Source organism: Colossoma macropomum, unplaced genomic scaffold (assembly GCF_904425465.1).
Source record: "Colossoma macropomum unplaced genomic scaffold, Colossoma_macropomum, whole genome shotgun sequence".
NCBI classification, from domain to species: domain Eukaryota; kingdom Metazoa; phylum Chordata; class Actinopteri; order Characiformes; family Serrasalmidae; genus Colossoma; species Colossoma macropomum.
The window spans coordinates 18,470,540-18,493,807 of NW_023494795.1; the positions used below are offsets into that span (position 1 = coordinate 18,470,540).

The 23,268-nt window shown below is 40.5% G+C and overlaps 1 protein-coding gene across 1 annotated transcript in view; it reads left to right on the top strand.

Annotated features, from left to right (window-relative positions):
• Positions 1-23,268, top strand: part of brf1b (BRF1 RNA polymerase III transcription initiation factor subunit b) — a 78,795-nt gene that overhangs the window by 42,217 nt on the left and 13,310 nt on the right. Inside the window, exons 13-16 of the mRNA XM_036581712.1 lie at positions 13,073-13,134; positions 13,350-13,431; positions 15,214-15,266; positions 16,908-17,173. Coding sequence (XP_036437605.1) covers positions 13,073-13,134; positions 13,350-13,431; positions 15,214-15,266; positions 16,908-17,173 — 463 coding nt within the window. The remainder of the gene's footprint in view (positions 1-13,072; positions 13,135-13,349; positions 13,432-15,213; positions 15,267-16,907; positions 17,174-23,268) is intronic.

The window sequence follows — 23,268 nt, forward strand, 5'->3', positions numbered from 1 at the left end:
GCAAGCAGCAGTGTGTATGTGTGAGGTCTGGCAGATGCATCTCTCACTCTGACAGGCTGTCAGTACTGAGGAGTCTCTCTCCAGGCTGTCTCTGTCTGACTCCTCCGGGGCTATTTCAGTCTCTGTAGCCCTCAGTACCTTGGAACCCCACTCTATTCCTCTCTTTTCTCCCTCTCGTTCACACTCTGCCACAGCCGCAGTGAGGAACAAGTGTGTCTTGATTCCACGACCTCCTTCTTCTCGCCAGCATCTATTTAAAGCAGCCCCATTTCTGACTGGCAGGCCACTTTTAGCCCAGAAAAGGGTTGTAAGTAGTTCACGCTTATGTAATCAAAATATTTTTTCGAGCACAGCACTTGAATGCTTTGAAATATGAATGCTATCTGATGGGGGATAAAAAGGGCATTGGGTCCATTATCACATATGTTGGGAACCGAATGCGCCCCAAACCCTCAAGAGAGGTGGCTAGCGGGTCTGCTGTATGGTGACGTGAACAGATAAAGTGAAAGTAAGAGATGAGAAAAGGAAGCTTTTCTGTAGATCTTTTTCAGTATGTTGTTTGGCTGTGGTTCCTTGAACCTTGTGTGAACCCTGCCATTTGGGTGGCAGCAGTGGCTGATACAGAGAGAGGGATCTTTCTTGAAGGCAGAAGCTTTCTTACACACTCTCTCATGTCTGTCAGACTCCTGACAAATAAGAGATTTTGATACTGTTGAAACTCATGAAATTGGATGGGATTTGGACATTAAGCATGTGTAAAATGGAAGATCCCAAAAATCCTAAAAAATTCATGATCCGTTTATCAGTTTGTCCATTATAGAGATCATTCATCAACAGAGCTTGTTACTATAAAGATTTAGAAATCAATTTTGATTGTTTAATGAAAATCTATTTTTTCACCATTTTAAGAATATTTAAGGGACAAAACGTAAGGGTGGTGTGTCCTTAACTTGGAGAGATTTTGATTTTTAAGGCAGTGTTGACAGATAGTCTGCAAGCGGTGCCACCAAAAGAAGTTTATTTTCTCATTTACGAAGCATGAGTATGAGAGAAGTATGAAGTGCTATGGGCAGGGAAGCCTAGAAACCAGCAGACACATTCAAGCCAAAGCACTGGCAGTTCTATGAGAAGGAAGTTCATTACTGAGTCATTTATTTATGTATTTATTTAAATCATTAGCTAGCAATTGCAGTCAACAGAGCAAATAAAACATTAATGACAAACTGAGTGACTGTAATCAAGCATAAGTGACAAAATGCAATAACAGAAATAACAGGTCAGTGGTTCTCAATCCTGATACTGGAGTACCATTGCCATGCTCGTTTTAGAGTTTCCCCATTTCCCAACACACCTGATGCAATTAATAAAGTAATTAACAAGCTGTTCCTGAGGTGAACTGAGTGTGTTAGAGCAGGGAGAACACAACAACGTGCAGGGCAGTGGTACTCCAGGACCAGGATTGGGAACCAGTGCCTTATACCAGGTCCACACTACAGGATTTAGAAAATCCTAATAACTGCTGTTAGAAGCACATGAGAGACCCCACACATAATGACACATTTCACCAATATGTTGTCCTTAGTCATCCTTCAGTCATCACAGCCCCACATGTCACGATTTGCCAAGAATACAACACCACACACTTTTAGATTATGCTTGTAGACCAGACCAAACTGGGATTTTCTAAATTTCTTATGGAAAAACTTGACTTTAGATTAAAAAACAACATTAAGGCAAAGAACGCTAAAGTAGGTCTGTGTGCATTTTGTGAAAAAGAAAAATGTTTTTTTACAATGTTGATCAGAGAAATTTTATCCTAATTTTTGTAAGAACTGTGGAAAAGTGAATGTTAACTTGTCTCTAACAGAACATACCAATTCCCATATGGGAAACGCTAATGGAAATCAACATTGTCGTAGCCATCGCATATGAATAAATCAAATTTTATCCTTCTCTTTACCTCGACTATCCATTCAGTTTAGCTTTCCATTCAGCTCAGCTCTCTATTCAGCTCAGCATTCATTGGTTATCAGTCTTCCTTGCATAACATCAACACTGCATTTCATATGAAACACTTTGCATTCCCTCCTACATCATAGGATGCTGAATCATAAATATTTAATATGTTTAAGGTTCAAAATCAGGACAGCCATGACTGTACTGGAGTAGATCGGAAGGTTTAAGATTGGATTATACAAAACCCACACAGCAGGTTAATCTGGGAAGACAATCATTCATGGCTCAACACTGGATAGTCGAGGTAAAGAGAAGGATAAAATTTGATTTATTCATATGCGATGGCTACGACAATGTTGATTTCCATTAGTGTTTTCCATATGGGAATTGGTATGTTCTCTTAGAGACAAGTTAACATTCACTTTTCCACAGTTTCTTACAAAAATTAGGATAAAATTTCTCTGATCAACATTGTAAAAAAAACATTTTTCTTTTCACAAAATGCACACAGACCTACTTTAGCGTTCTTTTGCCTTAATGTTGTTTTTTAATCTAAAGTCAAGTTTTTCCATAAGAAATTTAGAAAATCCCAGTTTGGTCTGACTGAAAACCTGAAAACTGAACAAATTTTGTGATGGCTGGAAGGGTTGATTTAGCCTCAAAATTAGCCTGATTGTCTTTGGTGTGGGCCCAGGCATAAGGTGTCAGATGTTAGGCTAGGTGAGGCAAGAAAAGGAAGAGAGGATAACATGCAAATATGACGAAATATCATGAAACAAATCAGAGCAAACACTTAAAAAGAAAATTAACAAAGAACATCTTATTGTTTAACAGAACACTGACTATTTATTTGATTATAGAAGGTTTAGAAGACCACAGCTGAAAGAACTACACAGGCTGCCTGTATCTTGTAGGATAGATTTTAAAGTTCTGCTATGTTTTTAAGCTCTAAATGACCTTAACGCACCTTCCTACATCACAGAATGTCTGTCAGTGTTCCAATATGAGATCCTAGATCTGCAGATACTGGCCTTCTGCAAACACCTTCCGTAAAATACAGAAAACATAGAGAGGCATCCTTCAGTTATTATGCTTCTAACCTGTGGAAATCAATTCCACCTATTAGACAGTCAAGTTCAGTGCTCACTTCTAAGAAACATTTGAAAACGTATCTCTTCAACTTAGCATTTAATTAAAATTCTGCGTCTCTTTGGTATTTATGTAAAGCACTTTGTGCTGCCAACTATATAAAAGTGCCCCATAAATAATGATATTATTATAATGATTCCAGAGGTTTTCTTGAATTTCCAGTTTCTGATTTATTTGAGAAGCTGAAGTTTGTTCTGAGGCATTTACAAATGCAAAGTCTTATGTAGCCAGCTTATTTACTTCTTCACTTATTCAAAGCTTCTTTAGTGCATTATGATTATTTAGCTATATACATTAGTATGCCAGAGTTCATCTGTTCTGATTGCTGATGTTCTGTGTGTGAAGCGTAGCCGCAGTGCTCTGAAGCTCTTGTGTCTGACAGGCCTCAGAAAACAGCAACGTTGCGCAGCTTCCTCCTCCCAGTGCTGCTTCTGCTGAGTGAGCCTGGCTCTGTGCTTCCTCCCTCGCTCCCTCTCTCCCGCACCGGGGCGGATGCTATCCCCTGCCAAAAGGCTGTGCTACTGCTGCTCATGCCTGTGTGGGTAAAATATTGATCTAATGGCTGCTGTGAGCTCAGGCAGCTGTGTGTGATTCAGAGTGATAGGCCTATGGCCTGAGGTAAGGGAAGAGAGAGAGAGAGAGAGAGAGAGAGAGACAGAGAGAAAGACAGAGAGGAATGGAGAATATGCGTCGCTGCAGATGACAGCTAAGCTCAGTGGACCTTCCGTGGATGACGCTTAGCATGAGAAAAAAAAAAAACACCAAAACCTCCACCGGCAAATGCAGCGCTTAACCTTTCAGGCGAAAGTTGATGGAAATGTTTGAGAGATCAAAAGATGGTAAGGGATTGCAGGAATCGTAGGCTCTGAAGATTTATCCTCCTCCGGGCTTCATATTGAATTCTAATGTCAGAAAGACGCTGCTCAGTTTAAAAAACCATTCCACATATGGTTGGATGAGAAGTGCTGCACATGTGGAATACAAACAGGCCATAAAACTTTTAACTTCTGTGAAACATGCAATAGAATGCTTGTAAGACACATTTGATACATCTGTGATAGGATGGGTATTAAAGTCTTGCCAGTATACAGTCATCATTAATTTTTAACACTGCTGAGTTTGTGTAGCACTGAGTACAAGATGTGCCCACTAAGCCTTTTTCTCCTCAACCAATTCAAGCTTGTTAGTTTTTAGCAGCAAAGGGTGACAGACGTGCGCTAGAGTAGGCCTAATTGACAGATATGAGGATGTGCTCACCACCAGTTTCTGCCACAGTACGTGCTATGCTGTGAAAATGCAGTGGGTATGTAAATAGATCTCAGGTTTAGCTTGAACCTCTGTATGGAGGCCTGTCTCGGTTGCGCTTAACTGAGTTACTGCAGTAACAGCCCCCAGTGATGGTTAAAACTCATTTACCGCTGGATTAAAACACATTTTCCTTTCATTTACGTTGTTCAAACATTTTTTTTATTTTATGCAAGACACTAGAATTGCAACTAAAAAGCATTACTGAACTTTTTAACATGTTGGACGATATATGAGATTAATTAGAAATGCGTCTGTTGAGCTGTGCAGGTCAAACACGGTTGGTGTGGCAAGCAGATGTCAAAGTCACATATAGTATGGTGTACATTTTAAGACATCCTCAGACCAGACTGCCAGGTTTCAGACATCAGACAAAACAGCCTTGGGTCTCGAGTGAAAGACTGTCTGAGTTACTGTTATTATGTTATTTTGTTTGACAAAGATTAAGCTTTAACATGCTATCACTGTGTTTGCTTCCGCATCAAATGCAGTGCAAAAGTCAGAGACAACCCTCCATTTATTTAATTTCCAGTCCAAAATGTTTTTATTCATTTTTCAGCATCAAGGAAAAAAGCAGTAAACATATTAGAAGCCTCAAAAGCTAAATACAACTTTTTTGACATTGTGCATTCTTAAATTCCACAGTTTCCATTCTTTTTAGGAGACTTGCTTTTATTTTTCCAAAGAGATTTTTGCATTTTCAATGTTTGAAAATGTATTTTTCCACACCTCCAAAGTTCAGTGTTAGAAACTGGTTGCATTTTCTGCTTCTCACGATCTAAGCAATCCCAAACACATTCATTGCCTTCTACATTCTGCTGATGAATGGAGTACCTGCCCTCTATAGTATTTATACACATACACATTTTTAGGGCTGCAACTAACAAGATTTCCATAATTGATTCCTTGGTTCATTGTAGCTTTGATTAATTAATAGAAAATAATTGGGAAAAGAAAAAGTGTGGCTAATAGTCTGTGAATAATTGAGTATTTTCCTTGAAATATTTTACTTACATAACGTTGTTTTAAACAAATTAGTATTGAAGGGTTGTTCCTTATTTTGCACGATGCTCATTCAAACATAAAGCACCTACCCTAAAAACAGAAATGGAGCATTAAAAATCTCCACCCTGAAAAGCAAAAAGCTTCATTTCCAAAAGCTTCATTTCCAGTGAACTAAAACATTGTGTTCGTGTGGGCGGGAGGCCAAAGCGCAGAGAAAGTAAGTACACTTTCAAAAAAATCCATGAGAATTAGCAGGTTTGTTTGCATTAGCACACAAAATCACAGTTAACAAATAAGTATAATTCATTTGTGCATTATAGACAACAACACAGCTCATCCCTTCGTTCAATGGTGTTTAAGTTAAATTAAAACAGAGCTCTCTGAAAAGCAGATATAAATGGAGTGCACAAACATCATCATGACAGCTTATCAATAACGAGATTCATTACCAATAGTTTTTTATTATCAACAGTATGGATATCGTTGATTAGTTGTTGTAGTTCTGCACACTTGCGTTCTCTCATGTACCTCTATGGCCCGACAGCACAAACAGTGGGAGCAGGTGGTGAGGTTGGAAAGTGTTTGGGGAGGTTATGGTGCCATATTGCACTCATTTTCTCCTTGGCCTCCACTGTGTGAATGAACACAGCACTCTCTAAATTCTAAAACCTCCTGATTCTTACCTGCTGGAATTAAACACAAACAGTATGATCCACCTCCCTCTATAATAGGTTAAACATACTTATCAAGTTTACCCATATTTTTGTCCTTTGGAGTATTTATGTCTTTACTACTCTTTCTGTTGATATATATACTGTTTTGTGAGCGGCGTAATTTGTATTTTTCATCAGCGGTGATTACCCTAAATGAATTGAGCATGTTTTCAGCATTCGTTCATCTCTGTGGCTTTTCACTGTGCTGCATCAAGCTGATCTATTTATTTGCATAATGATTCACATGACTCATTATGTAATTTGGATTATGCTCACTCAAGTGCACAGTCATATTAAAGGCTTGTTTCTCCTTAAAACATGCTGACTGCTCAGCATTCACATTTCAGCTCCGGGTTTGTTCTCTGTCTTGTCATGCACTCGTGTTTCTGCTGTTGTTTTGAGATATCTTCCAGCTACAAGTAGCAGTTTACTGGCTCTTCTTGTGTTCGCGTGCCTCTCAGCATTACATGAGAGCCAAACATCTCAAACGAAATTACACGGCTGTGAGCCTAACTCAGTCTCTTCTAATGCATGCTTTGGTGGTGGCGGCCTTTGCCACACCCGCCCCCAATTCCATTTCTTTTTCTGGCTGGTTTCCTCTCCACTCTTTCAAACTGCCTCATGGTATCTTGTGTCTCTCATATCTGCTTAATGCATAAGGAACATTAGTGCTGCACTGCAAATGCAAATTTCACTTGCAGAGATATAACATTTTAGCTTGACAAGTGAAATCATCTTAAATCTAGCCTAAATATCTAAAATCTTTCATTTTGGGATTGCTGTAAGAATATAGTAAAATTATTTAACCAATTCCTGTATGGTTTTTACTTTTTTTAAAGTATTTTTTGTGAAATTGTCTTATTCCACTGACAAGTAATTTTGCTTATTCTATGAAAAAAATGCAGTTACAGTTGTGTGCAAAAGTTTGGGTGCTCCATTCAAACAACACGTGTTGTTGATTTTCTGAGTGGGAATAAGTTCATCCTCTACAGAGAACACACTTCTGCAAATGGTAATGCACAGTTACTGTTTATTTGCTGACTTTAACATATTGGAAAAAAGTAAAACATAAATGTGGCCTGTGCAAAGATTTGGCACATTTTATATTTTATGTTGTATTTTTCCAATATGTTAAACTCAGCAAATAAACACAAATTGTGCTCTAAAAATTGCAAAAAAAATGCCATATTTTAGTTTTTTCTCTGTCTAGAATGTTAACTGTTTTTTACTCAGAAAATCAACATTTCAGTTTAGAAATTATTTAATCACATAAGACTCTTACAACAATCTGAAAATGATAAATATTTGTTATTTTGTTAAGATTTAGGATGGTTTGACTTGCCAACATATCATTTTTGTAGTGTGAAGGACATTTGGACTGTGATAAAAATAAACTACTGAATGCATTGTAAGTTGGGACTGACTATTACCTGAGTAGGTTGCTCTACGTTTAGGCTCTCCTAGGGTAAGGTAAGCTAAGAATTAATGTTAGGTAGCATTTACTTTGGTTTCAAGAAATATGTGAAATAATTTGCAATCAGGATGCACAAACAGTTGCCACACATCTGTTTCTAATGTTAGCTAAAAGTATATGTCTTGTGTGACTGATGGGGTAGCTCTTGGCTACAGAGTTTAGACAAAGTTGAAATGCGTTATGGGATATGACGCTACCTGAAGTCTACAGTTTTGTAGACTCCCTCTATTGAGTCAGATTGAGAGTTTAAAGTGATGGTAGATGCTTCTCTCAAAGCCTTTTAAGTTTTGTAATGCTCTTCAAGATGGTGTCAGGGATTCCCATGAGGCAAAGTGTGCAGGAGAAACCTGAAAGTACATTTCTCCTCTGAAGTTGTAACACAGTGTCAGGAACGAATGGAATGTTTTGTATCTGAGGCTTGTAAGCTACATTGCTCCAGTGACACAGCCTGTGAATAACCTTTTGGTGACCCTCTCTGCATGTCAGCGGAAAGCTGGCGGTCGAGGTGGGTGATGCAGTCGCGGTGACCCAGGTCTGCTCCTCCGCTAGAGAACTCTGCCAATATGCTGCAGAGCAGAAACCTAATCATGCATTGATGTAGGCTGCCCTTCCCCCGCTCCCAGCCCCCTTTAGTTGGCTGTGTTATTGCTCTGAGGAGCAGCAGTGATTTGCTCCACTGGGTTTGATATGTGACAGCCACTGCAGGCTGCCCGCGAACAAGCCCCATCACATACACCCCTGTGCCCACGTCAGGCCATGCCTGCCTGGACGAGCACGCTATCTCTGCCTTGCGGAGGAGAGACCCGGGGAAGGATTTCTTCCCAGCATTCGCCCCCCCCCAAGAAAATCCTAAGGTGTTGCTAGGGATTGTGAGCGAACACAACAGAGACTGTAATGGATAATTGGCTTGGTAGGAATCTGCAGTCGAAATGATTGACGGCATCGACTTGTGTGATGATTTGTGAGTGGACAGTGTCTGTCATAAGCATCTTGTGCATTTGAGCATGATTGCTATAATCTTTCTGGCCTTTTAACCTTTACAGAAATGTTGTTCTAGTGTGTCAGGGAAGTATAGGGTACCGCTTTGTAGTGCTTATAATGTTGCATAATGGCAAAAGTATGAAGTCAGATTAGTGTCAAATGAATCTGTATTGAATGACAGCTTCAGCTGTACCGCACAGGAGCTTGAGCATCAGATGGCGGAATGCATTTCAAGTTCATTTTTGTCAGTAACAGGGTAGCGGCCTCTCTAGGGCTCCAACAAGCAAAGGGCCAAAGAAAATACACTGTACGTGTTGATGTTAAATGATCAGCTGAAATATATACACATTGTGAAACAGCTGTTACTTGTGATTGGTTGTTGTTATTATTCTTATTATTATTAACATTTTTTATTTAGTCATTTTATTAAGTGAAATTATCTCACTATTTTGGCAGATAATTTCACTTAATCAAATAATGAAAAAATAAATAGAATTGTCTACGAACGTTATGGGGAGATATAATAGAAAAACAAGTTATCCTTGCTTTTTTAAATAAAACTTTGCTCTAGTATGGTAACATAATTAGAAGTTTAAAATGTACCATTTACTCCTCAGTCCATACAGTCCATATTTGGAAACTAAGCTGTAAAAACAGAGAAACAAAATGCAGTAAAAATAGAATATAGGCATAACGGGAGCCCAGAGCCTAAACTAATTTAAAAATGTTAATCCAGGGGGCCCTATTTCTGTCTTTTGCCTGAGACCCATCATAACTAAACCTACCCCGGTCCCTGATACCATTTTTAAGGAGCTGATATTTCCAGATGATGTAATTTTATATGTTTAAAAAAGAAACAACCTTCAATAATTTTAAAGACGTCAGTAACTTTATGTGCTTTACTGACTGATATGATGATATTATATATATATATATATGATGCCAAACAATATATCGATCAGGCCTTACTTTCTGGTGTCTGAGATAGATTCCAATGAGCTGTTGCTATGTAACTGTGGACTGTGACAGTTAAATTGCTGGGAAAGTAGGTTTGCCATTATAGAACAGTGTCTGTCTTTTTTCAGCCTTTATTTTTTTGTAATGGTGTTCTCTCTCTTAATGCAGCCAGAATTTGAAGTGCCTCAGACCCCATAGGAGCAAGAAGGGGAAATCTAAGATGGCTGGCAGATTGTGACCCAATTTCTCTTCTTATCTCGCATGTAAAATCTGCTCTTCTCCTGATCCGCTTGTTTCTTCTGGTCGCCCCCCGTTCTTGTTTATGAGCTCTGCCTCCTTCCCCTTGTTTCTGAGAGCTAGTGTGTCAGAAAACGTGCTCGTGTTGGGGTGTATGTGTGCCTGTGTGTGTGTGTGTGTGTGTGTGTGTGTGTGTGTGCAGACATGCATGTGACGTTGGTCACGGTGAAGGCACAGCTCAGTTTGGCTAATGAACATCTGCGGAGGTCCTGATCTGCGGAGGCTCGTCTAATTCACAGCAATATCTCAGGCCGGCCCCCTCAGTGCTCTTCTCAGAGCTCTTAATTATCAGGGAAGAAGGCTTTTATGTCACAAAAGACTCTCCTTTTGAAGTCTTAGGAATCAGGCTCCGATACTCACGGAGGCATCGCAGCAATTTTAGAAAGCTGAATACATTCAGCCTGAATATGCCATCCTGTGCTGCACTGCAGCTTTGGTGATGGATTTGAATCCATAATTTAATCACTGTGAAGTGTTAGTCGTGCACCATTCAGCATGCTATTGTGGGCTATATTGTTAACCCATTACAATTAGAGGTAATTTATAGCAGTTAATAAAGGCTGAAAATGCAAACCTCAAACGCCAATAAAAACAGAAAGCAGTGATTAGTAAATTCTGTTTGAACTGTATTAAATTGAAAAACACAATATTTGATATTTTACTTTCTGAGCTTGTTCCAAATTCGATGCGTTGAGCCCATTCCAAAAAAGTTGACGCAAAGGACAGGCGCACGTTTACCACAACATCCCATTTCATTTCAGTCCATTTCAGATGAATCCGTGGCATTTCTGCTGTGCAAAGTACTTGTGGATTTGTGGATGCAACGAGAAACTGTTTTTTGTGAATGGTTTGTCAGAGTCCTTGCTACTACATGTAAAGGTTGACTGATTTCAATCACAGAAGAATGCCGTTTTTTTTTATTTATTTATTTATTTTAATTTTTACCCGATTTTTACTCCAATTCCACCCGCTAGTTAGGACTCCCCCAATCACACGATGCTATCAACGCTAGGAGGGTGAAGGCTTCCTCCGAGATGTGAAGCCAACCACCGCTTCTTTTCGAGCTGCCGCTCACGCAACGTCATTGGACAGCCGAACGCGCTCGGAGGAAAGCGCCAACCGCCAGATCTGTTACGTCAGCTAACAGACGCCTGCGCTGACTAGCATCGCGCTGAGTGATGGGGGGAGAAGGAGGGGCCATCCTACCCACCCAGAGAGAGCGAGGCCAATTGTGCTCTCTCGGACTCCCGGCTACGGGTGGCTGTAGCATCACCAGGGATCGAACTCGCGATCTCCTGATGATAGGGCCAACGCTTAGACGGTTGCGCAGAATGCCGTTTTTAATGTAGTGCCGTCTAAGGGATCAAAGGTCACGGATATTCGGTTGTGATTTTTGTCCTTGCCCTTTAAGCGCAGAGATTTCTCTGGGTGCTCCGAATCTTTTGATGATATTATGCAATGTAGAGGTTAAAATGCCTAAAATCCTTGCAGTCACTCGTTGTTTTATACTGTTAGATTATTCACTGACAGATTTTTGGCAAAGTGGCAAACCTTGACCCATCCTTGCTCATAAAGGACTAGGCCTTTCCTGGATTATCCTTTTATACTGTATGTGTGTTTAAGGTGTTTATAAAACTTGCCCTTACCCACTTTGACTCATCACTCGGATCTATGTTACACAAGTGGCCGCTCGCGGCAGGAGGCGTGGAGGCAAGTGAAGAGCGGATTATACCAACAGAATGCGCTCACCCTCGGCAGGTTAACCTCAGTGAGCTAATCGACTACCCATACAAACTTTGCAATGCAGAATGTTTTTATGAAAGTGTGAGCATAATGTACGTAACGTGTTTTGTCTGGCTATAAACGTGGAGTAGAGCCTTTTATTTATTATTTATTACTATAGCTTATGAACAGCTTTGTCCGCCATTATTTTCAGGTTTGAAAAGGGAAATGCGTCAGGTCACATTTCTGGGTAAGTTCTGCTGCTGAATCAACGCTGGTGTTCACTCGATTTATCGTCCCTCCAAGGGCTCATTTAACACCCTTCACTTGAGCTGATAAATTAATGGGACAGCCCTTAAGATGGCACTGAGGATGCCCTCAAGGGAAATGATGAGTCCAACTGGACGAGGCCTTGTTAAAATTGGTACTGAAATGGGGGAATAGTATTAAATTGCCCCATCCAGTTTTTTTTTGGAATGTGCTGCAGGTATGAATTTTGGAAAAGGCATATATTTATAAAAAAACAAAGACGTTGATGAGGTAAAACATTAAATATCTCCATTTTGGTTTAAGTACAGGTTAAATGTGGATTTACAGGTTTGTATGTTTAGTCTGATTTTTTCATCATTCAACATGAAATACTACCTAGAAATTAGTGATTTTTTGTGACATTCACAATGTTTGAATTCAGTGGTTTCCATATTTTCTGTTTTATTGTCATATTCTGAACGAATTATATACCCAGGCCAATTATTATATGTATACTTTGCATTTTTGTGCAATGTGTTTTTCATTTATGGTTCTCTTTTCACCTTGGTCTCATTGAAATTAATATATTCCTTCCTTATGTGATACACATCAGACATATTCATATGGGTCTGCAGTGCAGCAGGTCACACTATTAACACAATACAAAATATCTTTTGCAATTTGCTTAAATATATGATTTTAACATATGTATTAATGTAGCTCACTGGTGGGATTTAAGGACAATTTGAAAAAAAAAAATTTGAGCAATATGCAAAATCCTTTCGCATCGCCACTAAGCCTATTACTGGCAATTAAACAACAAAAAGATTGCAGGGGCGTGCGTTATTGACAGAAATCCACTCAAATGGTGTTGCTCCTCACTGAAATGGAATTCCAATTAGGACTGGAATTCTGTGGCTTTGTTCAGGTGCTCTCCGGTCTCCAGTCAGACGGGGGATAATCTTCTGTTTCATTTAGAAATGAGGTGCTGGGCTGCATTACCTGCCCGCTGGTGTGGCAGGGCGATAATAGTTGAATCACGCCCCAGGGCGTTCTCTGGCTGGCTGGGAAAGCTCACTCAGAAAACCAGATAATCAACTTTTCCCTGCTTCCTATAAATGTCATCTGTCATCTGCCCACTGACACCTTTTGCTAAGGCTTATCGAAAGGGTGAAGTCTGAGCCTGCTTCAAAGGAGGAGAGCTAATCTTGATGTTTCTTCAGTGTTTTAATTTGTATGTGCCATTCTCTTTCCCTGTCTGCAGACGAGAAGTCTGATAGCGGCGAGCTTGATCTGGAAGGCATTGATGAGGACGAGATCGAAAAGGTCTGCCGTTCATGTTCTTAATGTGCGATTTCATATTTTCTCTTGCCACTTGTATCTGTAAGCTCTTACAGCTCGTTAGGCAGTAATGTGAAGTTCAAAAAAGCCATGGCCTGAATCTTCCATCCCTTATTAGCTCACATTAGAATACAATTTGAGATATTACATTCTAGCTGTGTAGCATTAGCCCCTTATCAACACTGCTCTCCTCTCTGCAGTACATTCTAAATGAGAAGGAGGTGCAAGCTAAGACAGAGCTGTGGATGAAGCAGAATGAGGAGTATCTGAGGGAGCAGAAAGGTAAGAGAACAGACAGAGCAGCTTAACATATTCATTAACTCACGGCTTCGCTCTCGCAGCACTGATGGCTCTCGTTCCAGCTGGTGAGCGGCCCAGGAGGAAAAAGGCTCAAATTAAAAAAGGCTAAGAAGAAAGGTTTTGTTGTTTTTAAAAACTCATTTGATAAGGTGGGCTGCTTCCTGAGCTTCCATCTTTAGATCTGATGGCAAATGTCAAGATGTTTAGCTTTTTTAATTATTGTAATGTGAAAGAATTTATGACAAAGTTCATATATGTTCAATATCTGACTAACCAATGGAAATGCTGCAGGAAGCTATTTATGCCTTTGTCCTTTGTCTGGTTGTAATCTGATATCTGATGTGCAGTCATAAAAAATAAAGTAACCAGAGACAGTACCTTTTAAGGAGGTTAAATGTTTTTAATGTTAGGAAGGAAGATTTAGCTAATAATCGTATGCAGCAGGATTATTACTGAGTAGCAGTCCATGGAGTCTATAAGAAGGTAAAAAAATGGTGATTCCTGTCACCTAGTGGCATAACAAATCTGTTCTCTCGAGGCCACTCCATCCACTACCATGTAACGTAAACTAAATGTTTGTTAGACTACTAATTTAAGATTTAAAAATGATAAATAATGAACATATCATGTTGTAGATGGTGAATGGCTACCATGAATGAACAAATAAGAGGGAGATAAACAGGCATCGGGGCTATCTGTTGGTGGATGTTGGTGGAAGCTTGTTGGAGGAGGAATGTTGCTAAGCAGATGGATCTTTCTATGAGTCATGGGTGTACAGTTGCATCAGTGTCTATATGTAGGGCCCAATAAAGATTTTAGGGGCCTGGTCGCCGTAGCATTTTGCAGACACTCTTATCCAGAGTGACTTACAGTTTAATCAAGCAAACATAGAGGTCCGAGTCTTGCAAAAGGAGTGAGGTGATATAGTGAGGTGTTCTTTCCCAGGCAGGGAATCATACAGAGGACAGAGTTACCCACTATGCTATACTGACCACAGTGAACACTTGGTAATCTTGCGCCATATCTTTTATACTGTCTATTTCATTGTTTTACGATTGAGTTGATGGGGTTGTTCCTGTATTGAATGTTTGATGTGTCATTGTTGTTGAGCCAAGCTAACAACCAAATTGGCTGCGTGGACAGTAAAAAAAAACTGAAATGAACTGAAGTTGTTTGCTTAAGATAAACTAGCAGGCTACTTAAATGGGAATTTCATTGATTTTTCAAAACTGAACAAAATCATTCAGTGGTTTGATGTGAAATGCTCCATTTCAGAGAAACTTGCTGAGTCAGAGTTGTTCACAGTGGTAGTGATAGGAACCAGATGTCTGATCAGTTTAATGCCTTTTAATGCCTCTTAAAACTTCACAGAACTTTACATGAAATACATGAATGCGATGCCTGAGACATTGTTGTATAATAAATTTGCGGTTATGTTTTTATTTAAAATGTACTTTTTAAAATCCATTTATGGTGGGGAGGCACATGCAGAGTGCTGTAAGGCAAAGTAGTACCAAGAGTGAATAAAGTGGTTGTTAGCATTGTTGACATTGTGAAATCTGAGTTGGTATGTTTCTGTACAATGAACTGTTTCACTTCAAACCACTCTAAATGACTTTGTTTGAACACAGATTTTGTTTTTTAATTGTTGTAAGTCCCCTTTAAATTCTGGAAAAAGGTTTATTTTCTTGCTTTATTAATTTTGTCCTGGCTACATCTTTAACTTGAAATTCCTCTAAACTTTATTTCTTCCTGTCTTTCCAGAAAAAGAGGAGAGAATAGCTAAAGAGAAGGAGCAAGGAATTTATAAAGAGAAAGTAAGTGTGGGTGTATGTATCTGTGACACCGGTGAGCAGAGGTGGTGGCCTTTGCTCCTCTCTTACACTGGGTTCCTCAGACACACAGCAGCTGCTGGTCAGAGGGGGCTGAATACTTTCCATTTTAACCAGACCACTCCTCTGGTTTCACCCCAGACTCACAGTGTTGCCTGTGTTTAACCTGTCTGCTCTGACATCTGCACCGCTACTCTCAGCCAGGTCGGATTAGCCAGACCCGCCGCCAGACCTCTAATGAGGTGCAGAGAACCTGATCCTGATAGCAGATACAGTAGCCTATGTGGAGAGCAGTGCTGCTGTGCAGGGATTTGTTCCACTCTGGCACATAACAAACATGGCCTTTAAAGATCACTCATGATCATATGGGCTGAATCGCTTTTACAGGCTACTAATGGGATTCTGTCATCTTACCGATGACAGCTGTTAGACTTACATAATTTTGTGGAAGCCCAGAAGGGAAAATGTACACGCTTTACAGTATACATAAAAGAATCAGTGTAATCAAAGTATTAAACAATGCCCTGATGATGTCATGAAACACAAAAGGTTAAAGGGCTCATATCACATTTATGAAGTTGTTTTTTTTTTTAATGAAAGAGTTTGATGTGGTATGTAAAAATTATGAACAATTCCCAGTCCCTACAGTCCCAATATAGAAACTAAACTGCCAAAAACAGACCATTTTGAATTCGGTGTCTTTGCAGTGTCACAATAACCGAAGCGTTTATCTCCACCTGTTTGGCCTACAGCAATTTAGCCCCACCCATTCACACTGATGTTGTAAAGAGTGTTTCAGCATAGACTGCTTAATAGAAATAAAGGGCAGCCAATCAGAACAGAGGTCATTTACATGTTTCAGTGTTAAAGAAACAGTAACAGGAACATCCTGTTATTTCTCTGGAATGACAGAAGGTTAGAAAATGATCATGAAGAAACTAATTATAGCTTTTTTTGGTACATAAACCCACTCAGATATCCCAAAGTGAACATGTGGGAAGTTATGTTTAGTCTGAGGTGAGATAAATGAAACATATATACACCAGCATTCAAAAGTTTGGAATCAATTTTTTAATAATATAAAATCAGTATTGTGGCAGGTAAATGTATAATACACTAGTCCTGTGCAATTTTACAAGTTTATGTAATCACAAATCATTAATATAATGCTGTAAAATACATAATTAATTAATAAATTTAACAAGTGATTCTAAAATGACTGTGGGTTTAAAAAAAATGAACAATACTGTACACAATAGGTTATATTTCAAAAGTGACGGTCACATCTCATGACTCCTATAAATAGATTACTGTAAATTATTTATTCATAAATATTGTCTTGTTCATGCCAAAATATTGACTGAAACTATCTTGTGTTGTCCACCTTATAGTATTTAAATTTGCATTGTTTAAGTTGGTGTTGCATATAAATAATAACAAAATTGATTAAAAAATTTTAAAGTAATTCCAGATGTTTTAACACTTTTTTATAACCTAAGTGATATGACAGTTTCAGTATTGTCTGCAGTGTAGAGACACTACCCAAGTGCTGGCTCTGTAGGCCTTTGCCAGTACAGATTCTTATCCCCTCAGCTTGTCTAATCCTTTATCTTTATGGCTCTACAGCCCAAGAAGCCGTCCAAGAGGCGAGAGCCCATTCGAGCCAGCACTGCTGGAGAGGCTATAGAAAAGATGCTGGAGCAGAAGAAGATTTCAAGTAAAATCAATTATGATGTGCTGCGAGATCTCAACAGCAAAGGCAGCAGCCCGGCTCATCAAGCGGAGGATGTTCCCTGTAGCGGCACCGGGCGAAAGAAGCTCACCCGTCGCAAGAAGCAACCCAACAAAAGCAATCTCGGCCTGGCCAAGCCTGCTAGTCTCATGGGGAAAAGGTGAGAATTAACAAAGAGTGTTTCTTTTCAATAAGGTGAACCGCTTAGTCGCTGCTGTTTTACAGAACAAGGGGTTCATTTCTACTAAAGGCTCTTGTGAGCACTGGAGGTTTTCCCCCCTTTTATACACTTGTGCTCAAAATCTACAGAAACAGCCTTTCTATAGTAGCAGGGCTTTGTCCCAAGTGGTATAATACTTCTTTTGTGCCTACTGACAAAAGACAAGATCAAAAGGTTGTCCACTGCCCTCGAAGGACTTCTTTTTCCTTGTCCAGCTATAAGATTTTGTCTTTCCTCTGTTTCTTTGGCTGACCTTCAAAGTCATTTCCACCAGGAAAAAGCTTGTCATCAATTCTGTGCCAGGATTTTCTGTTCCCTGTCACCTGGCACCCTGCGGTCCTTTCTCAGAGCATACCCCTTCTTCAATTAATAGTCCTACAGGACTCAAAATGCCCCTGTGAGGGAAGTAATGAATCGGCACCAGACGGAGCGTAAGATCATGACTTCTTCACTGGCTCAATGAGAGATGGCTTCTCATTGTGTGATTTCTTCTGTTCCGTTCCTTTCGTTAATAATAATTACTAATTTCATATTGCATGTCAAAATGATTATGAATCAGGCATGTGAGCTCCAGTGGAGGCACCATGTTCTGAAGCTTAGGCAATTAACCATTCCTTTTTTTCTCTACGTTCTCATACTCACACAGAGGGATGGGCATCAAAATGCAATACTTTTGTGCTACCGACCGAATTACTTAAACCAAATATAGAAAAATTTCACATCATTCAGTACAATTTTTAAAACCTAAGTAGTCAATCTTAGCGTCCATGAGCCAATAACAATGATTGTTCCAAAATCTAGACTGCTGATTGACTATCCTAATTACATTCCACATGCATGTTATCAGCATTCCACATGTATGTTATCAGCATTTCTTGATCAATCTGCAGTCTGTTGCGGTCAGTAAATATAACCAATTCCTACAACATCAGGGTCATTTCTGATTTAAGAACCACTCACTATCTGTTTATAATTTGGAAGAAGAGGTTAAAAAAAGAATGGTTCAGGAATTGATGTTGAATTTAATTTAATTTAATAATTTCAACAATACTCAGTAGGGATGCACAATAATATCAGTATCATATCAATATCAGCAAATAACTGCTTAACAGCATTTTAGCGGCATCAGGCAGATGACTAGATTTGACCAATTCTTCACATCGATATTTGGTGCTTTATTGTATATTTTGGTATTTATTGTGCTCTAGAACAGCAGAGCAGCATTTGGGCAGCGCTGAACTGTAACCTATAGTGATATGACAGTTTCAGTACTGCTGTGCCAGTTTTATTAATTTTACTGCATCTGTAACACTCTACAAATAAATGTTTTATTTTTGTGTGATGCAAATCCAGATTAAATTAATTTTCATTTCTACAATTTATAAATATTTATGTCTCACCATTACCAGATGTATACATAAAATCGGCATCAGACCACAATTTTTATACGGGTGCAACCTTAATACCAAGTTTATTTATTTGTGTTTGCTTTTTATCTCTGACTATTGCAAGGTTTTAGCTCTCTAGCACTGAAGGATATTAAATCATCATGGTGGGTGGCACTCTGGAACAAATTTGACAATAAAGTCAAGCTTAGTTACGGCTCAGATTGAGCGAAAACGTTTCCTCTGCTTCCTGCTGGACCATGGCAAAACTTCTGGTGAGCTGTCATGGGAAGGAAGGTTGGCCTTGGCGCCTTAGTTTCTATTGCTGATCAGACTTTTGGAAGCTTTTTGAATTCTGTATGTGTCTCTTTTTGTGAGGAACCGTTTGTTCTTTTGCAGAAATGAAGTGACCTGTATTATGAAAGCATTCAAAAGCTTTTAATGCTTTTATCATCTCACCCTCACTTTGAAATGCTTGAAGTAGCACATCTTTCTTCACGTGCACGTTAACTCTCCATTAGCTTCTGTGCTAACGCTCTGCAGGTGTATTCATCTACCTGCTGTAAAGACCCAAGTGTTTTTTTCTGTGTATCTCCCTTCTACAGAGTTTTTCATACTGACCTAAGACATTAGTAACACGGTGACCCCAAAGCCCCTCTGGTAGTGTTTCCAGGCAAGCAGACACAGTGCCTCAACTCCTCCACCCTTCACCCACACACAAAAAACACTGCCAGCCTCCTACTCCAGCTGCCAAACCAAGCCCCCTGCATGACCTCCATACTAACAGAGAAGGAAAAGCATTCTTCCAGAAAGAGTAGGGGATAATTACCGTGCAGTTTCTTTTACTTTGCTCTCTTTTTCCTGTCTTCCTCCCCCTCCTTATCTGTACTTCCTCACTTATGTTCCTAAAGGTTTGCAGTCTTTAGTACTCACAGAGTTTGGCTTTTGAAGTGCAAATCTGAACTTGGTGCGGCAGGACGGCCTGTCTGTGGATCTCTTACCGCATACCTCAGAGAGTGACAGCCCTGCCAGACGCGTCTCCTCCTGGCATGCTACGTGATTTTGTCTGATCCTCATTTTACATTGCCTCCACATACTTGGAAATCACAGCAATAATTTGGGGTTGTAACGTTCAGGACAGAACTGAGGAGTTCATGAGTACGTAACACTTATCGTGACCAGTGACAACATGGCCTGAGAGTGATTTGTAAATATTAGCTCTAGGTTGACGACCAAAGGTGAGCGTTAATGTGTGTGCTTGCTGCGCGCAAGAATGGAAGCCCATCACATTCATTTTACCAGACATAGCCACAAATAACCTATGTGGAGAGTGATGTGTTTCACAGAATGCTGCTGAGGGTTCCTGCTCCCAGTGGAAATGCTCAGTTTCCCACAGTTAATGTCATTGTTTCCACCTACCATTCCACTATGGTAGTCCACTCGGCTATAGCTGCTCATCCAATATAGCTCATCTAGCTTTATGGGTTTGGCTAGTCGTCCATCATAATGGCAGAGCTTTCAGAGAATGAGGGCCCAGCCCTAGCAACTGGTTTTCTAGTTTGAAGGAAACCAAAGCAACCAGTAGTTAAGCATGCCACATGGTTTATGTCAATTGAGTTCCATGTCCCAGCAGCGCCTCCCGTAGTAACCAGACCAGTATGTGATGGTTGGTTTCACCACAGCCTGGTCATGTTGAGAGACAGTCCCTAATGAACAGTATGACAGTTTACGTCTCCAAAAGTTTGGACTTCCTTTAAAAAAGCATTACCATGCTTGCAGGCATGAAAGGGATGATATTCAGAAAAGACCTCTTAGAATTGGCTGGTAAAAGTCCAGATTTGCATGAACTACCAAGAAGAAAAAAGACACACAGACCACTAAGGGTTTATTGGAATTTTACCATGCATAGTTCATCCCACAGTTTAACTATCTAAACTGGTTCTTTTAACCATTAAGCTCATAATGCTAACATGTCATAACCATTAGCTAGGGCTTATTCCTAGGGTCATCTTCTGCCTAACCTCTGGCCCAAGCTCAGCTGAAGGGCTTTAGATCAGGTTTCACAACATGGAGGTTTCCATTGTTTAAGGATGTGATTTATCAGTGGGCTGTGGTCTGCTAGTCTGGAGGATGCATTTTGGTAGGAGCCACTTCCTGCTGATGAGAACCACATCCTTTGAAGAAGCATAACAGCTGGATGCTGCTGTTAGCCAGTAGATCTCTCAGGGGAACCTAAGACTGAATTGTAGAGTAAGTGTTGTGTTTCCTAGGGTTACCAGTGACCTCCTTGCTGGCAGGTTCATCAAATAACAACTACTAGTGGAATGTGAGGTCCTTCACCACCTGCTACATTACTATTCTTATATAAATAAAGCCAGTGGCTTGAAAACGTAATTGTTACTTAATAACAACATATTGTCATTGCAAGAATTTTGTATTTAGTACAATGAATGGTGTGAAAGACATGCACTCAAAAAAGATGACATTGAAAATTATGCATGCTGGCATGTTGGGACCAGTTAACACGATTTATCTGTACAGTGCAAACCAATATTCACAAACTTTAGTATTTTTCAGTGAATTACTCCTGTAACATGTACTAAACTGAAAATACAACCTCTGATGGAATGTGATGAAAAGGCTTGGTTCAAAGGTAAGGCCTGTTCTGTACAATTACCACCAGGGCCTTGTTGAAAACCTTGTGCACTTTCTCACCTTCCTTTTCCATCTGCTGTTTAGATGCTAAGGCTAGTTGACTCACATTGCACATCTCAAGCTGTCTCAGTAGGAGCCCTCTCCCACACTCTTGTTCACTAAGCCGGACTAGGCCTGCTTTGTTAATAGAGGCTTATGTCTCCTGGTGATGTTGATCAGGTGTAGACACGCTGACGTGAGCGTGAGCGGAGGTGGCAAGTACGATCCTATCTGCTTTCCTACTTTTTGGCTTGCAAACCCACAGTTGTTCTGACCAGATGCGACAAAGGGCATCACAGTGACATTTGGAGCTGTTACCAAGCTGTGCCAGTCATGAGGAGAAAATTGGTACTTCCTTTTGCAGCCGCCCTGCAGCATGTCAGATTCGTGGTGCGCGATCAGTTCAGGGCGTTCTCACTCCCACACACTGTTTTGTTCACTCAGAGGCAGGATGTTTTTTAGCAGCCTCCACAGTAAATGCTTATGAATATGTGAGTGATTGAGTTCTTTTAAGAGTATAATGTGAGGTTTGTGTGTATATTTGTGTCTTGCTCTAAGCCATTGTTGCACCATTGTTCCATGCAAGGGCCACTCGTCTTTCTTTGTGTCTGTGTCAGTGTAACAAGGCTGGCATCGTAGGCCTGCAGGCTAGCCCATTTCAAGCAGAAGGAATTCTGGGATGAAATCGAGTGTGCAGAGCTATGAGGCCAGCGCAGTCACAACAGTGGAGGGCAAGCCCCCTCCTTCCTCCCTGCTCAACTGCTAGAGGGGACGATAGCAAGAGGATAATCACTTCTTTCTTCTCTGCCCTGGATCCCTCCTGCTAAGCGTTCTCCTCAAGCCCACACCCTGGGGGGCTTCCTCAGTGGTCTGCAGGAAGCGTGATAAGATGTCTTGTCACCGGGAGGTGTGGAAACCACCAGGCCCTTAATGCATGCCTGCTCTGGGGTCAGATTGCATGCCTCCTCTCAGTATCTTCCTTCCATCGTGCCGGAGCTGAGGGTGCAAGCTGAATGCGTAATGGATTTGTCCTCCAGGAAGAGGATGCTGTGTAAGCGAGCCTCCTCTGGTCCGCGTTAGCGGGGTTAGCTGCCGCTTTAACCTCTCTTCTCCTTCGCTGTGTATGTGTGCAGTGTGCCTCAGATCAGTGATCTGTGTCAGAAGAGTGTCTGTTTCTAAGGTTGAGATAATCTTGCTTTACAATGCAAAGCAGGGTACAGTATGGTCTTGACTCTTTTTTTTCTTTTTTTCTTTGGATAGCTGACCATGGTTATGGAAAAGTAGTATAATATTTTCACACAATGGTTGGATTGGCTTGCTCTCTCTTGCATGTCCCAAGTCGGTGTGTCCTGAGCAGAGCTGGAGATCCCGTTGTATTCTGCTTCTCAGATTATCTGCAAGAGCCTTCCCGCAGCGTGCTACGGATCTCAATACTGTTTTTCTTCTCCCAGCTGTCTGGACACCAGCTAAGGTCCCTCAGAAACGCTTGGTCAGATGTGGCTGACGTCTTGTTACTTGGTACTAAGTATCACTTGATGTAGCCTAAATAGATTTGACTTCCAGGACATCACAGTGGTGTTCCCAAACAGTTGGAGTAGTCTATTATTTGGGAGAAGCATCTGTTATATGGCTTTCCCCCCCCTCAGAATGGTCCCCTACCTTCACCTAAATGCTTTCCTTGTTGGTGAGTGGGGGACCACAGCTGTGCAGTGTCACCGTTAGCTATTTTAATTCCTCTCCTCCACTCAGCACTCCGCAACGCCCCTTATGTATTTACACAAACCCAGCTGCCATGTGATATTGGCTCAAAAGAAATATTACTTCTCCCTGTCAGATTTCATTGATGCTCATTATTGACTGGTGAACGGGCCTGGCTAGGGTACTGCGCCCCCCCTCAAACCACTGTGGCTGGGCTAGTCTTTATGAGATCATGCCGAGAGCCATTTAAAAACGTTG